This window comes from Abramis brama, assembly GCF_963993115.1.
Source record: "Abramis brama genome assembly, chromosome: 6".
NCBI classification, from domain to species: Eukaryota; Metazoa; Chordata; class Actinopteri; order Cypriniformes; family Leuciscidae; genus Abramis; species Abramis brama.
Genome location: NC_139968.1, coordinates 19,532,873 through 19,550,969, shown reverse-complemented (window position 1 = coordinate 19,550,969; position 18,097 = coordinate 19,532,873). Strand labels below are relative to the sequence as shown.

General features: G+C 36.5%; 1 protein-coding gene across 1 annotated transcript; it reads right to left on the bottom strand.

Annotated features, from left to right (window-relative positions):
• Nucleotides 1–625: 625 nt before the first annotated feature.
• On the bottom strand, nt 626–16,926 carry tmem59l (transmembrane protein 59-like). Its single transcript, XM_084117553.1, has 8 exons — nt 16,643–16,926; nt 14,167–14,272; nt 11,953–12,047; nt 11,715–11,867; nt 4,901–5,009; nt 4,578–4,692; nt 2,578–2,695; nt 626–2,352 (listed from the first exon to the last, which is right to left on the bottom strand). The coding sequence occupies exons 1-8, from the start codon at nt 16,805–16,807 to the stop codon at nt 2,194–2,196; spliced, it is 1,020 nt and encodes a 339-aa protein (XP_083973679.1). The 5' UTR covers nt 16,808–16,926; the 3' UTR covers nt 626–2,193.
• Between the last annotated feature and the right edge of the window lie 1,171 nt (nt 16,927–18,097).

Sequence of the window (18,097 nt, the reverse complement as noted above, 5' to 3'; positions counted from 1 at the left end):
CAGTAGCTTTTTGTGCTGTAAAAGTCATAAACATCTGAGAAGCAGAGTCGTAATGTGTCATAAATGGGGTTTGACACTATATACATTATGCCGGGGTGAAATTGAGGGTATACAACCAGTGATTAATTTAAAATACATCTGTGTGCATGTAATAAAGGAACCCCCAGGCGTCTACACTAACCTCTATGTGAAAGTGCGCTATCTAGTGACCGTAGTGGGAATGTACACTTTTGCTCCATGTGATGCCAGTTATAATCCACAGCCATTAATTTTGAAGTAACCTCTAGCTCTCTAGCGCCCCCGTGTGGTGTAAGATGTATAATTACAATTAAATTTCACTAGTGCAGATGAGTTGAATGAATGACAGTATCTGGTTGCAGTGGATTGGGAAAGTCAAACACTTTTTCTTGCAATATGTAGTCACTAAAATTGTTATAATTACGTTATCTAATATCACCTGGCCTATAATAACATGCATATAGTACTATATTTCCACAACGAAAATAGATTTTCATCTAAAGATGTATGATGAAACATTTAGTTAAACTTTAGCTTTGGTTGAAGTTATTTTAATATTGTCAATTTATTTGAGATCAATTTGAACAGGATCTTGACCCACACCAGATTAATTACAACATGAAAACACTTTATTTGTCCAATATTATGGCGTATCGTATGGGAAACTGTTCAAAAGAGAGAAAAAGATATTACTGACTTGTATTTCATACAGTAACGATGAACCAGTAGATATTAAATGGCTTATTAAGGTATCGCACCTCTTGACTTAGTAATCTATGGTCATAATTACAATGCCTACTGAACATTAAGCAAAAACACAAAGATCACACAAGCATACAGCAGTTTGTTTCCAAAATAGATGGGACGATATATTCAATGTCTCATAGCGTACTAGCATGCACTGTGGCTGGGCATAAATGGGGAAAAATAGCAGCACAAGACAAATAGTGCCATGAAAACTCCTCAATTCTACAGCCTAGTTTACAAAAGATATTTGTCAAAGCCTGGTGTTATTCATTCAAAACCCCGCCCCCAACTCCACCCCCCACCGGTTTTCCCAATAGGCCAGGCAGAGATGGAGAATGTAAGGGGAAAGGCATTGGAATAATACAATTCGCATTCGGGCTGAACAGCAAGCGTTTTTCTCTCTACAACAGTTTACATTGGGAATAAATTTACAATTGCGCATCATAAAATCCATGAGCTAAACGAGAGATGAAAAACTACAGGCGTTATAAGCTGTTGCTTTAAGCTTTGAATAAATACATAAATAAATAAATACACATCATGCTTTTTTGACATGAATGCGAGTAGTTTAGTCAGGCTTAGTATGGATGCATAACTATGCAAATGATAATCGCCCTCAAAATACCTGCCTGCGTACAAAATAACCAGTTTTTTTATTTACCTGTACAATTGAACAAAATCCTAATTTAACCCTTCAAATTACAGGCATTCACAATCTGTAAAGTAAATTAAGAGTCCTTGTCAGTTTGATTACACATCAGTTCAAAGGACGCATTCATGTTTTGTAAACATCGTTACGAAACCAGATCATTCACTAATTGGCTGCATTCGGTTTTTCTTTTGCTCGTTTCACGTGAAAATTAGAATCTACGAGTGCGACTCTCCAACGGATCACCTTCAAAGCTTCTCTTCCCGTTTAAATGCCGCGCTAATTAATAACAGGGACCGGCGCTTTGAAAGTATTCATCGCTGAACTAAATGTTCATCGGAGTATCTAAACGCTGGCCAGAGCTTGACAAATAACCCTGCTCTTCTTTTGAGGTTCTGGCATAATCTAGCATCTGAGCCCCCTGTGTTTATACAGTGCGTTTTTCAAGAATTTCATAAGAACGTATCACAACAGCAATAAGAAACTTGCTGCAAAGTTGTTTGTGAGCTCAAACATTACTAGTGTATGTATATATTCGTCAACAATGCGTTAGTACATTATGTGAACAAGCACCTATACTACGATTCCATGAGGTTTCGAGAATTCAGTGAGGAGACTAGTATTCAGACAGGACGTACGTCGTAAACGATATAATAAATGGCGTCATGCATTTTTTTTTTTTTTTTAGAAAAACAATGCAACTTTCCCTTAAATTGCGAGAAATAGCTCTGGAGATGAGTTAAACCCTAGTCTTCAAAGTATCGACCTCTTCTGTGCTTTTAAAGAGATGTTTTGCTGAGGTCGACCTTGACCGGGAGCGGCCCCGCCTCCTTGATCTCCTCCGATTGGCCGATTGTCATCGCGATCACTGGCGTCAAGTGGTAGGGGTTCACCTTCTGGGTGTCATCCATGAACTCTTTATCTCCATTGATGCTAAGCTGGAAGTATAACATTGATTATTGACATTTAATTTTTGTATTCAAAACATATATTAAAGTACTTTATAGTAGCCACAGTCTTGAAGGAGTTCCCATGTGCGCTGGATACTTGTTGGCTGCTTTTCTTTCACTATTTGCTCCAACTTTTCTATTTAAAGAGATGCTCTCACATCGGCTGCCTTATATTTTACTGGTAGTGTGTGTGTTTGATGAATGAACAGGTACCTGAGTCTTGATGTGCTGCTCGGGTGCCGTGACAAGACTGGCACAGCTCAGCCACAGCATCACCATGATGGACAGGAAGAGGCACGCGGCTAAAATCCAACGCGGCAGTCCTGAGCGCCTAGGGGACAGAAGGGGTAAGAAGTTACACACCGATGTATACATCCGTTAAGACATTACAACACTTAAAAAAACTCAGATTATGTTAAAAAATCTGTTTAAGAGTGTATCAAGGATTTTTTATATACTAAAAAGTGTGTGTGTGTGTGTGTGTGTGTGTGTGTGTGTATATATATATATATATATATATATATATATTAGGGCTGTCAAAAGATTAATCGCATCCAAAATAAAAGTTTGTGTTTACATAATATATGTGTGTGTACTGTGTATAATTATTTTGTATATATATATATATATATATATATATATATATATAAATACACACACATGCATGTATATATTTAAGAAATATTTGCATACATATACTGTATATATTTATATATAATTTATATTATATATAAATATTTTTTTTTATATATATAAATTACACATTTTTCTTAAATATATACAAGCATGTGTGTATTTATATATACAAATTTAATTATACACAGCACACACACATATATTATGTACTTTTATTTTGGATGCGATTAATCGCGATTAATCTTTTGACAGCCCTAATATATATATATATATATATATATATATATATATATATATATATATATATATATATATATAAAATAACATTAAAAATGTAAAATATAAAAATTAAAAGTATATTTAAATATATTAATATAAATATATCAATTTAAATATGTAAATAAATGTATTTACATATTTATTTTTAACTTGTAAAGATTGTTATGGAAATTTTACATTTAGATGTGTTCTTTTACTTTTAGATGTGTTTTTACTTCTAGATGTGTACAACTTGTATTAACATTGAACATTTATTTTTACTCATAAGCATTTAAAGAAATATAATCATATAAGCTAAAGCACATTATTAAAGATATGTAGCCAAGCTTTTAGAAATGCATAAGTTAAGATAAGCTTGCAGGAACAAAATGTTCTGGGTTATAGAAGGCTAAGAGACTATGTGTACTCCAAGTGACCTTGAGGCCTTTTGTGTACTTCAAGTGTGAAAAATATGTGCGCAGCTTTGATCGAACTAAAGATAGGCAAAATGTGTGAACTTGAGCAGCAGCTAAAAACAGGAAACTTTTGCAGACATGGTATTGTTCTGTCTAGATAGAATTTATGTTGGACAAGAGATCTTGAACAAAGACGTTTCCTTTTAAGGTAACCAAGGCGATCTTTTGAGACAGACAGAGCCTACCCAGGATGTGTTAGGGGTATATAACCTTGGCAAAGGGAACTAACCCTTGCCCTTCTCATATCAGATTCTCTCTGTATGTGAATTGCCAATTTCTTGCAAGAAATAAAACATTTTGATACTTTGACTTTTCAAAGGTTCCACTTGTCTCCTTCCTCCTCACTTTTCGAATAGAATTATTTCCACAACAAGATACACACACATATACACATACATATATATGTGTGTGTATATACAATTTAATTATTAATGATTTAATTATATAAATTGCATTTATAAAAGTATATAAATGAAAAATATACATACACAAAGTATATATATATATTATATATAATAGTTTATATATGAATATATATTTTGTACAAATTATTTATATATGTATACAATATAAATAATCTGTGTAAAATACATTAAAATATATAAATTAAATGTAAAAATAATGTAAAAAAATAATTCTTCCACTAAAAATAATGTACATTTAAAATATACATACTTTTAATACATACAATAATAATGATAATATATGTATATATATATATATATATATATATATACACACACACACATACATATAAACATTATTAAAACATTTTACTGTGACATAACCAAGCTATTACCAAAATGCAACTGCTGGATTGATAAAAGCCCCTCTGACACCCACCTTGACATGCAGCCCAGGAAGTCGTGCTCAGCAGCTGGATCCTCGACATGCTGGCTGACATGCTTTCCTTTCACCCCAGGTTTTGCCGCATTCCTCTCCCCATGTGACCTCCCACCTGGAAGGATGCAGAGGCAGCACTTTCAGCATGCGGACATTGATTTTATGACCCTCAAGCTCCGGACAAACTACAGCGGCGCTGCACAGGATGTGTCGCAAATGACAGTCAAAGCTCAAGCTCTGGTCCTTGGCTCCGCTTAAATGAGCTTTCAGAGGAAAAAGGAAAGCTGTCAGCAGCCTTCTGGGGTGAAAGCGGTCACTCTTACCAGTGTGTGGCCGCTGTGTGTGGGAGTTGACTTGGGGCCAGGGTTTGTCAACCACGTTGGAGCGCGGGGCTTGTAACTCAGGCAAGGAGTACTCGATCTCTGGCTGGCTCTGGGAGAATCAACAAACACACTGTCAAGGGCAGGAAACGGTATTATGGGATTTACTCAGCAGAAAGGCTTCTGAATGAAACGGTTGGGTTCGGGACCGTTATGTTGTGGTGAGGTTTTCAACACAATCATGCACAGGCTGGCAAAGCAGTTAAAAAAAAATTACAAACATACAGATGATGAATAGCACAGTTAAATATGATGATGTAGAGGGCACGTTTCAAAAACTGCTAGTGCAGCTCCTGCATGGGCCTGTATCAAGTGGACAGCTAGAATTGGCAAAAATAGATTCCCAAAAGGCAAACTTTGAAAAAAGAAAGACCTGACATTTTATGGAACTGGGTGGTTCCTGTTTATATGGTTTAACTGCAACCAGTTAAATAAATTGTTTATATATATATATATATATATATATATATATATATATATATATATATATATATATATATATATATATATATATATAAAAAAATTAAATACATTTTAAATATTATAATCTACAACTGTGTTCTCACCAGCATTGACAAGTAGCACACAGGGATATATACATTTACTTGGTTTCCTTTTTTGTTTGCATTGCACTTGGTAGCCCCGTCCACAGTGGAATCTGATTGGTCCAATCCCGCTCAACATATAATGCCTCTGAATATCACGGAATATGGTTGTGTCATTTGCACATAATTTGTACTTTCAGAGACAAACTACTTCCCACTTGACTGTTGTCACGTTGCACCTGGTAAGAACTTGGTGTAAGACGGTCAAGTCGACATTTCGGGTTTGCTTGATGCCATCAAGAGTCTTTAAAAGCTATTCTCAGCTGCTTCCAGTTCGAGAAACCACGCTGGAGCACCACGTAAACGAAGTTTCTCTTTCCACCGTCAATTACATGGCCGCGCTAAACCATGCTGGTCAAACCGAGCACTAGACGGCAACTCTGACGAGAGCAAGGGGACGGCTTGACTTGAATAAGAGCTTTTAAGAGGCCACTTTCAAACATGATCCCAAAGATGTGGATTTGAAATCTGTCTCAGTCTACGACTGGACGTGTTCCTTTCTGCCCCTCCATCTCGCCCTGTATGTGTAAATTAGCACATGTTCTTTAAGACTATGCTTCTTTAGTAGCCCCTTGAGATCTTATTAAAGAGAGATTTTTGCTCTCTTCCACTGAATTCTTCTAAAACGGGCTCAGCAGAGCGGACCTCTGAGATAACCTCTCCAGGGAGGCTCATATGAATCTCCAAAATTACCACAGAGAGGGAAACACATGATTTTTCATGTCAGAGTCGCGGTAGACGTGAGGAACTGTTTGGAGTGTCGTGTTATTTCTATAGTCTAATAGTCTTTAACTGGAGGCAGAAGGGGTACATTGGAATTGTACTTTTTACATATGTATAAAATGACTGGTGTGTCCAATCCTAATTTCTAAAGATTAAAGGAATAGTTCAGACAAAATGGAAATCTTGTCATCATTTACTCACCCTCATGCTGTTCTAAAGCCATATGACTTTCTTTTGTGGGGAGAAAATCTGAAGTCTGTTTTCTGTATTCTTTTTTATGCAATTACAGTGAATTACAGGAATTATAGGGAATGAAGCATTCAGGCTTCAAAAGGGTAAAAGTATCATAAAATCCCCATATGACTTGAGCACTATATTGATTTCGAGAACTGAATCAGTCAGATGAATGAATAAATCATTCAAGGGTGTGCTTCCCGTACAATGGCATGGCTTGCTGTTTAACAACCATAGTACATTGCATTGTTGGAGAAATTAAATAAGCTTTGTAGTAACTTTGTCACACATCTGTTTAAAACATGTTGCATATTTTTCTTAAGAGCTAAACCGCCTCATATAATGGTAATGGACGCACAATATATCTGCCACCATATCGGTATCGGCCCGATGTATTATAGCCGATAAATAATGGATTATTTCCTTCAGCTGAGACACTTCAGATGCGCTCTGTTCGCCATGATGGTTTTGAATTACTTGAAATATGATTGTAATCACTTCAAAAAAGGAAAATACAGTTAATATAGGCATCATATAGGCTACATAAAATTATAATAAGAATATTATAATTGTGTGCTTGGCACATGGCTTTTAATGGTGAGACTTTTGTTTTTGTAATCAGGCTCTCAGAAATATAAAAATTTGGATTTAGATTTATCGGCCAATATATCGGTTATCGGCTTTCAAATATAAAGAATGATCGGTTATCGATAACGCCCAAATGTTCATATTGGTGCATCCCTACCTCAATTTAACAAGAAACGGCTTCTAACCACAAGTCGAGAGCTTTTCGGTGTTCGTTGGAACTATGGTTTTGGAAATCAGTATCAGAATTTGTGATCATAGTTGGCTAACATCGCTTTTGGGAAACGTTCCCAAGATTGGTTTTGTGAACAGGATCAACCAATTCACTGAAAAGATTACGGGCTCCAAAAGAATTGTTTTATATACTCATATGTAAATAATAATGTCTTTGACATTATTCCACAGAGGAAAGAACGTCATTTGGATTTTTAACAACATGAAGGTGAGCACTGAATTTTTATACGTATGGCGAACTAATTCTTTACATAAACAGACATGAAGTCATGAAATGCAACATAGTATGGGCAATTTATCTCTGCAAAAAGCTTGAGCCTCGCAGTTGCGTTAATTGAAAGGGATGCTGTCAAAACTATTGAATCCAGATGTCCGCAAGGGATGAGAATCAAAGGGGGAAAAATGAACATCTGAGGAAGTTAATGTTGACTGGCCACAGACCAATGGAATCTTGCCATTAGTGAAAGCGGTCTGATGTGCATCTGTCACGCATTACCGCAGAACTCGCCATAGGTGATCAATGCAGCTTACGAGACTGCCAAGAAGACGAGGCAGAGATTGTTGACTTCATAGTAAACAATCCCATTTCCCTTATTAGGAATTTGCTTGCTTTCTCCAAACTTGTCTTTTCGCATGTAGCGGCCGTCCATGCTGAACTAGCACAGAATTTAAACAAGATGGCCGACCTCCGTCCAAACAAAAATCCATTGCACCAATCAGTGGCTATTCGGCGAACAAGTCGTGTTTACCCTTCAGCTCAGAGGAAATAGTCTGATTCCTGTTGATTACCTCATCAAAACCCTGGACAGAACGGACAAACATTAAGCCCAGACTGCAGTATAACCAATGTCAAATGTCGGCTTGATACTGATGTGAATCTAGGCTGCAGATCATAGTGTAGATCTGAGGAATTTAATACAAATGCTAATATCTGGGTTACATTAAGATAAGGTTGGTGGGACAATCTGTAAATGTTAAAATGCATTTCAATACTCGCCACAAAACGTAAAAAAACTCTTTTTCTATAAAGTTCATTAAGTTTTACTTATAAACCCTAAAATGACTAATTCTTCTCTTAAATCTTGTGTATTATTTAAAAAAATGATAAGCTTCACATTTGTGACCCTGGACAAGTCGGATGGGTATATTTGTGGCAATAGCCAACAATACATTGTATAGGTCAAAATTATAGATTTTTATTTTATGCCAAAAATCATTGGGATATTAATTAAAGATCATGTTCCATGAACATATTTTGTAAATTTCCTACCGTAAATATATAAAACATTTATTTTTGTGAGTGAATGCAGCAGAATCGCGAACATAAATGGACAACTTTAAAGGAGATTTTCTCAGTGTTTTTTGCACCCTCAGATTCCAGATTTTCAACAGTTGTATCTCGGCCAAATATTGTCCTATCCTAACAAACCATTCATCAATGGAAAGCTTATTTATTCAGCTTTCAGATGATGTATAAATCTCAATTTTTGGTTTTGTGATCCAGGGTCACATTTCTGCTTTTAAAATATTCTACAAACTAGCCCCATTCACTTCCATCGTAAGTGCCTCAATATAACCTCAATTGTTGCTTTTTTAAAAGAAAAAGGAAGAGAGAGAAATTCTGTTGATTGAGCTTAACTTGTACAGAATTCCTTTAAGAAACTGTCCAAAAAATAGCATAGTGCTACTCCAATTCGCAAACACATTGCCTGTTCTTGAATAGTTCAGAAGAAATGTGCCTAAAAATACTGGTTATGGTTTTATTTGGCTGTTGATGTATTCTTGCAAATGTTCAAATGAAAACTATTCAACCATAACAGATATTCCGAAAAGTTTCAGAGAAGTCACGGAGCGCTGGAAGAACTTCCACCGGAGAACCTCAGACATCAATTCAAAGAGCCGAATAAGCAGGTTCATATAGAATTTTACATTTGCTTTATACCAATGCTTTTACTAGTGATTGGATTTTTTCGACATTTTTTCAAACGAAATGTGTGTAGTGCTGTGGGAAGCTCTTTCTGAAGTGCAAGAATTCCCTCCAGATCTCTCTTCGAAGATACGTTTTATTAGTTCCTCCCAAAAATCAAACAGATTATAACATAAATCTCAACTTTCAAAATCCAGCACACCCAAAGTTCTGTTTTCATGCCGTGCTATTTATATTCCAGTTGTGCGGTGGTTCGCGTAGCTGTGAAAACGGCATCATCCGGGCCAAATGCACACCACAGCAGGTCTGTTGAAAAACAATCTGTTTTCATTTCTCTGTTTAGACGCCCGAGGCAAAAAGCCCATCATTAGTGCTCCACTTCCTCCAGAAATTGAGTCTCCCTATTTCTACAAAGTTCTAATTCCATATCAAATCAAAGTTTATTTATAAAGCACCTTAAAAAAAACACAGTAAAATAATACAATATAAAAATGAAAAATAATAATAATATAAACATCAAATCAAAGTCCTCATCAAACAAATATGTCTTAAGACGAGTTTTAAACATGTAAAAATTGGTAACCCATTCCTTAACGTACGAGCAGCGACTGAGAAAGCATGATCTCCTTTACTTTTTAAGCGTGACCGAGGAATTTTAAGGAGCAGCTGATTTTGGATCTCTGTGAGCAACTAAAATGTATAAGCTCAGAAACATATTTTGGTGCCAGTCCATGCAGAGCTTTAAAAGTATATAAAAGTACCTTGTACTTTATTCTAAAATGAACTGGTAGCCCTTATAATGAGGCCAGGGTAGGGGATATATGATCTCTCTTTTTTGTGTTTGTCAGCAACCTTGCTGCCGCATTTTGTACTCTCCGAAGACGTGACAGAGAAGACTGACTTGCAACCAGATACAGAACATTGCAGTAATCGAGACGTGAAGAAATAAAAGCATGATATGCTTGATTTAAAGGATTTGGTAGCGAGATGCTACCGCTTAAACCTTGGGTTTTCACCCTCTGTGCAATCTCTAGCCCGTGTCAGTCCTTCACTTGGGCTGGCCATCTTCCAGCTGACCGCTAAATACAGGCCAGGCCTGCCGCGGGACGGCTGTGGAGGTTTTCTCTCGCCTCTTCTCCTGTCACGGCCGTTAAATGCACAATCATCAAGGCTGCGACTAAACTGAAAAAGCTTGTAATGATGAAATTTGAAGTGAAGCTTAGCGATTTTTTTGAAGAACTAATCATTTTGAGGTTGTCTAATGATTGTAGTTGGTTTAGAAACAGCAGGGAACTCACAAAAAACATGCTAGGCTATGGATAAAGTTGGATGACCTCCAGGGAGAATAAGGTTTCTGATTAAACATCTTTGAAGAACCAGTCCCCTGCGCTCATATGATCCCAATACTGCACTAATGTGACCGCAACCTTTGTAAAACATACCAGATCTTGAAACCAAGAGCATATGACAGTCGCTAGAGGAATCTTCTACACCAGTGGTTCTCAACTGGAGGGCTGCAACCCAAAATGGGTCACAGGTTTGATCTGGTAGGAAAAAACAGTGCTAAATGCAAATAATAAAACTCAAAACATTTGAAATGGAGCAGAAAATGCTTCCCAGATATTCTGTTGCAAGTTTATCACAAGTTTTGTGAACGCCAAGAGCATGAAACCCTTGAAATTCAAAGACATTTAGAAAGCATTAGAAAGAATTGGGTCTATGTCAGGTTAATAATTAAACATTGACTAATTAATGCGTTTTAAATATTATGAAAGAGTTTAATTAATAGTAGTATTAATATTTAGTATATATACAGTACATAGTAGTAATACATTGCAGGATTATGTTTCATTAAGTGACAAATATGCATTATTTAATATTTTCTTATTAATCATTAATACAATTGTTGAATAAATACCTGCTTTCATCAAAACAAATTTTTTAAATTAAAACAAAATATTATTTCTCAGTTTTTGCAAAGTTGCAAATGTATTTATCATAATTTATCATAATTTATCATAAACTCAAAAGTATAGATTATTTTAAAGCAATACCAAAATTACCTTCTTTATTTTTATTTTGAGGTGTAAACTGCAGTGTTGTTATTGTTAACTAAAACGAATACTATTAAAAATCATTTTTGTTAACTGAAATCAAATCAAATAGAAATATTAGAAACAAACATGAATGAAAATTAGAAGTGGTGCATTGGCAACTAACTGAAACAAGTTTAAGTGCTAAAAGTCATTTCTAAGTACTTAATTTCAATAAAAAAACACACAAAAAATACTAATAATAAATGTAAATTTTCTATTTTCAGGAAATTTTTGTTGAATTTTGTTAAATAAACAATAGGGTCCAATGTACAATCTTGGCCAATTAGCAAAACCAGTTGAGAACCACAACATCAAGTCTACTCAGAAGAGCAGAGTAACGCCGATGGACTAACCTGGAACACAACGACCTTCCCATCGTCAGCCTGCAGGTAGAAGGTCCAGGTGGAAGAAATGAAGCTCTGGGCGGAACTGACGATGTCATTGCACCAGCTGGACACGGCATCCATCACAGAGATGGGCTTGGGCCGGTTGGTCAGAGCCTTGAGCTGCGGAGATCAAGCCGAGAGATCAATTTGATAGAGATGTCAAAACATCAGCGCGATCCCAAAAGGATACAACCGAGAGTCTTACCTTTCTCCGTTTGATCTCCGGCTCAGCGGGTTGGCTGGCACACCCTGTGCTGCACGCCTCCTGCTCCAGCAGTTTACTGTAGGCCTCCTGGCATGCTGCGCGCACACACACACACACACACACACACAAACGATACCTGTCAGGCGTCTCCATCTCCATTCAACCCTCCCCACGGTCAAGCAGTCATCAATATCAACAAACATCTGAGCAAAAGCCGCCCGCTCCAGAAAGCACAGGATTGATTTTTAATAAAACACCTTCCCTCATGCCTAGCAGCTTCCCACAGACAGCTCTGTTTGCCACTAGCACACAATACCATCTCCAGATAAAAATGAGTGCTATCAGCCTGTCTGCACACTCTATAGTATATGTCCTTGGGCTATGCAGCGCTTCATTCTCGAACATTAGCCATGTCAAATGTTCATGAACGCATTTAAAACGATTCAATTTAGTACTAGCATATAGCAGTCTGATATATCTTACTGGTCCTTAAGCGGAGTTCAATTCCTCCTGTGAGGTTTGAACTTATAAGCACTGGAAAGAGATTTCAGTCAGAAAATTAGACTTAAGGTGCGGTCACATTTACCATTGTTTGGTGAATTTTTGCCATTTCAATATGAATCCCCACTATCAGGAACTTTGAGTTAGGGCGAAAAATTTCCCCATGCAGATTTCACAACTGGATCAAGTTGGTCATTCGAATTTGCCACGTTGACCAATAGAAAACTGCTTGGTTTGAAAGTGACTTCTGTCGCTGTGCGAGTTGTGGTTCACTACTGACAATAGACGATGTACCTTTTTTGTCTGCGAACTTTCGCTAATGTGATCTCGCCTTTAAGCCCCTAGAGTCGTATGGATTACTTTTACGATGGTTACTATTCACTTCCATTATAAAGCTTGTAAGAGCCAGGATATTTTTTTTGCATATAACTCCGATTGTGTTCGGCTGAATGAAGAAAGTCATATACACCTAGGATGGCTTGAGGGGGAGTACATTTTGGGATAATTTTTGGGTTAACTAACCCTTTAAGGTGATTCATACATTGCTACGCTATTGACAATGGACCTTTTTTTAACTGTAAAATTTCACTAATGTGACTGCATCTTTAAATAGGTCATTTGAAACTGTAGCTTAGAAAGCTACAAGCTAAAGGTTATTTGAAATAGTTAGCTACCGTACAAGCTGCTAACAAAAAGCTGAAGTTAGGCTACTTATAAATTAATAAAATAACTATTCAATGATGTAATTTATAAGTTAAGCATTGTCATATTTTTGCTAGCACAAAATGAATGATTGAATAAATTAATCTCAATTAGAGTGACAATAGCCGCGTACCCTTCAAATTGCGCAATTTGAAATTGCGAATAGGAAATACGCTCAATGGAAACACTTCAATTTCGCAAAAACTCCCATTTATCGCAAAAAAGTTTTCACGCTCGCATGAGGTGGTTTTTCAGGCAATTCGAAAAAGGAATATTTTGCAAAACTGCAATGGAAACAGTTTTTGCGCATTTACAGGTCACCTGACTTAGAAGGCGCGGTGTGTTTGGACATAATACGAGATAGAGTTCTTTATTAAATTCATAAAAGACAAAAGAATTACAGAAATACTGGATTCTAAACCTCATAGAGGTGCCACAATCAAGACCTCGGAGCAGAAATGAGTGAGAAACACCCAGAAACACCTCATATGTGCTGTAAGTAAGGGTCTTTCCTTGCCATTAATGCTTGGATAACAAGCTTGCGTTTCCATCCATTAATAATAATAATAATGTCTAGTGCGGTATGTGGCTGTGATAAACCTACCAACGTCAGTTGCCATGATTTTTGGAATGACTTATCGCGAGAGGAAAAAATGACGCTGTAGTCGCATAACATCGGTTAATGGAAACGCCATCATTTCGCAATAGATTTTTAGCGATATTTAAAAATAAATAAATAAAAAAAAACGCAAAAGTTTTGCGCAAATCTGTAATGGAAACACGGCTAATATCAAACTTGCACAGGTAAATTTATATAAATACAACATAAAATGTACATAACTGAGTCCAAATCATAGTGCAGGGAGTTGAATCAGTAAATCATTTGTTTTTAAATCTAACTGTCAAAACAAACCAATTCACAAGAATGACCTGAACGTTCCAACGGTGTAGTTAAGTTAATATCGTTGCTACATTCAGCTAGTTCCCAAAACTGATCAAAATAGGTCGTACCTCCCTGGCACTCTTCCTTGCTGGTATTGATGCCTGTATTTCCATTCACGAACTGGCAGATGGAGTAGAGCCGACAGCCACGGTGACAGGCATTCATGATGGAGTCCTGTAGGGACAAGGTAAAAGCTTTATTCAGAATGAATCCTTGTACAGTAATATACTGTATGTAATTCCAAGAATCGCTTTAATTGATGTTCCGATGTTTTTATCCACAGGGACGTTGTAGATGTATGGAGGTGCTGTCAAAGACCTTTTATGCAAAATCCATCTTGAGATTCTCAAAATCATTATGCAAGATGTGACATGCCAACGATTTTCTGAATAGTACGTCAGAATGGAGGATTGATTGTGGGTGGCGATAGCAGAGCGCTGGTTGAGGTTTGAAGATGGAAGGGCAAAGTGAGATGATTCAAACCCACGCAAGGTTGACTCATGACTTTTAGAGTTATAGGAGTCACCTGACCCTGCAGTGACCTTCAGTGAGCCACAATATCAAAGGTTACTCCAGAATTTACAGGGAGCTGAACAAAAAAACAAACAAAAAAACAAATTTTATATATATATATATATATATATATATATATATATATATATATATATATATATATATATATATATATATATATATATATATACATACAAACACACACACAATGTATTGCACAGTTGATGCTAACTGCTGAGGTGAATGCAAGGTATGGATTTTATTTAATCTTTGTGACTCAAATATTTGAATCCGTTCTCTAAAGAAGGTTGGTTCACTGATTCGTTCAGTGAATCTTTTTACAAGTTGCACTGATTTGTGGCATGAGCGAGTCCTCGAAACATTCAAAGTAATTCGTTAAAAAAACAGAGAGACACTCCTGAAAGAGAGTGATTTATTCACTTTGAAGACTTTCATAAATAAACAAACAAACAAACGAATATGGGTGCGAAGCTTCTTCGTTTCTATTTTTCCAAACTGCCAGACGAATGAATCTTATGTGCTGGATCTTTTTAGTGAATCAAAAACATACAGCATGACCACTGTAGTCTGAGGGGCTTTTTACATGACAGTTTTCAACTTAAAATGGAAAACGTTTTATGCGATTTGGCCGTTCATTTACACAACAACAGCATTTTGGTGACCTGAAAATGCAAACTTTTAAAAACGATTAAAAGTGCAAGATTTTGAAAACGATACCGTTATTGTCACTGTGTAAACTACAAAAACACGAATTTGTGAAAACGGTGACGTGATGTGCGTTACGTTTTCAATCTATAGCCGCGTAGTGTTTCTTTACAAAGTGACATCGCCAACTACTGGCCTGGAGGCATAATACAGCATTTTTAGTCGTTTTCGCAGATCCATGTGTACCGTGATCGTTTTGATCATCTGTAAGCGAAAAACCCAAAGAAAAAACTTCTGTGTTTTTAGTACATCGTTGTCGTGTAAACGTACCAATTTTTTTAACTAATTATCCTCAAGAGCCATTTCTTTTTAGTAAATCAAAAAGACATCTGAATCGGTCAGAACAGTTATTGAATTGCAAGCAATTACTTTCTGTATATCCTGCTTTAAATTATTAACTTCAGTGTCATCAGTGGGATTTTATGAAAATGAATGAATGAATGTTACAGTTAAAGGTCCACTTTTAAAGTTATTCAAAGTCTATTGACACACCTTTTCCAATATTATTTGTTATATCTGTTCTGTTGATATCTGAAATTATCTCATTGTTTTTTAAGGCAGTAAAAGCAACTTGAGTTGAAAAGAATTAGAATCGTTCACATCCTTTCTCATCCCTTCAGAGGAACCTCCACTTGTGCAAAGGCTGCAGGGAAATAAGGATTCCATCTCAGTTTCTGAATATTTAAATCTAAACGATTGCAGGCATGACGACGCACACGGATATCGAGCAAATATAACCCACGTCTTTACATAAGGCTTTACGGGCCATCATCAAACAATGGACTGAATGGAGATGTGAATCCACGGCGAGAATTCTATTGCCGCGTTCCGTTTGGCGCATTTAATGCTTGTTGCCGTTTAAACGCATCCGAATGACAGTTCCGGCCAGACAGCGCTTGTGTCTACATATTGACCGTTAAAATCCATGCGTCATAAAGCATCATTCTCGGCCTGTTGTGTTCTTGGTGGATACAAAGTAACGTTTCCATGCGGTGCCAAAAACTAGGACACAGAAATCCATGAATCGATTAAGAATTGGCTCGGGGTGCTGCCAAATTATACTCCATTTTTGCGCAGTGTCTTTGCGCAGAACAGTTTTGTGTCAAAATGAAGGTTTGGTTTAGCCTAATCTCGCACGTTGCCTTTAGTAATTTTCAATTGCAAAACGATTTTATTTATTAACATTTGCAAATGGCTGCGGCTCCGATGAACCACTAGTAAATGCCAAATAATATTAAATGTATTTTTTTTTCCCACACAGGCCGTTACAATAAACTGCTGAAGCATCTGGTACATGGCACTTACTTTGGCGGGGCTTTTGTTTTTGATGGACATCTGGCATTGCTTTTTGCAGTAATTGATATCGCCCAGTTGGTTGTCAAACAGATCAGATGATGCCGCCGCCAACGCCACCAGAATCAGAGAGACGAGCGCGGGAACGCCGCGCACCCTGCCGCTGAACTGGAACATCTTTTATTCGCAGGATTCGGTGCACTGGCGCGTCTGCGGTCGGTTCGGAGCGTCTCGACCTGTCCCTGTCCCTGTCGTTGCTGCTGTTTCGGTTCGGGGCGGGCTCTATCAGCCTCGGCGATCTCTCGTGCCTTTGATGCGCCGTGTCGTCATTCCACACCTCATCACGCACGCGCTGCGCGTCTCCGTCCAATGCATTGCATTGCAGTAGATCGGGAGTGGATAGACAGAATATAGCATAGAATATAGGGGAAAATATTTCTAGTTTTATTATTATTGTAAATAAAAGCAACCAAACAAATGTTTAATTTCTACCACATGAAATAATACATTGCCATGAGCAAAGAAACTGAAATAATAATAAAAACATATGGAACAATATGAGGATTTAACTCCTTAAAATTGTATTTTAGATTATTTTTAGTATTAATAACACACACACACACACACACACACACACACACACACACACACACACACACACACACACACAGACACACACACACACACACACACACATATATATATATATATATATATATATATATATATGTATGTATGACAAAATATTACATTTTAAATTTTAATTTAAAAATAAGTACTACTTTTATTATAATTGCCTGATAAAAAAAATGTGTATGCTATTTGACTTGAGCTATGCAATATTCACTATAAAAAAGTTGCTGCCTTGAATTTTTAAGTACAATCAACTTGATATTTAAGTCATTTCAACTTAAATTACATTAAACTGACTTAAAAATGAGTTTATAAAAAAGTTGAAAATTGCTTAACTTATTAAAACATATTTTGTCATAACTTATTTATCATATCATTTTTCTTTTTACAGTGTTTGTTGTTTCCCATCAGTTACAACTGTGACCAGGAATAAACACATACTTACCCTAACTTTTCAATAATATATATCCAATAAACCAGTGGCATAGGTTTGATTTTGAAATTGGTGGGGACGGGGACATCAATATAAATATATTTTAAGTTTTGATCGAAATTATTGCTAAGGATATATCAGTGTCACTGGATATTGGTAGGGACACGTCCCTAGCGTCCCTACTAAATTCTACGCCCCTGCAATAAACATAATTCATGTTCTAAGAAAATATGCATGAGTTAAAAAGCTCTAAAGTCTATACATATTAAAACATTTAAATAGATTTATTGTTATGATGAATGAATAATCTCTAATTTATAGCCTATTTGTTCATTTCCAAACTATTCAGCAATCACACAATTCATATTGAAGCAGCACGGGTGTGGATTTGCACTGTAAAA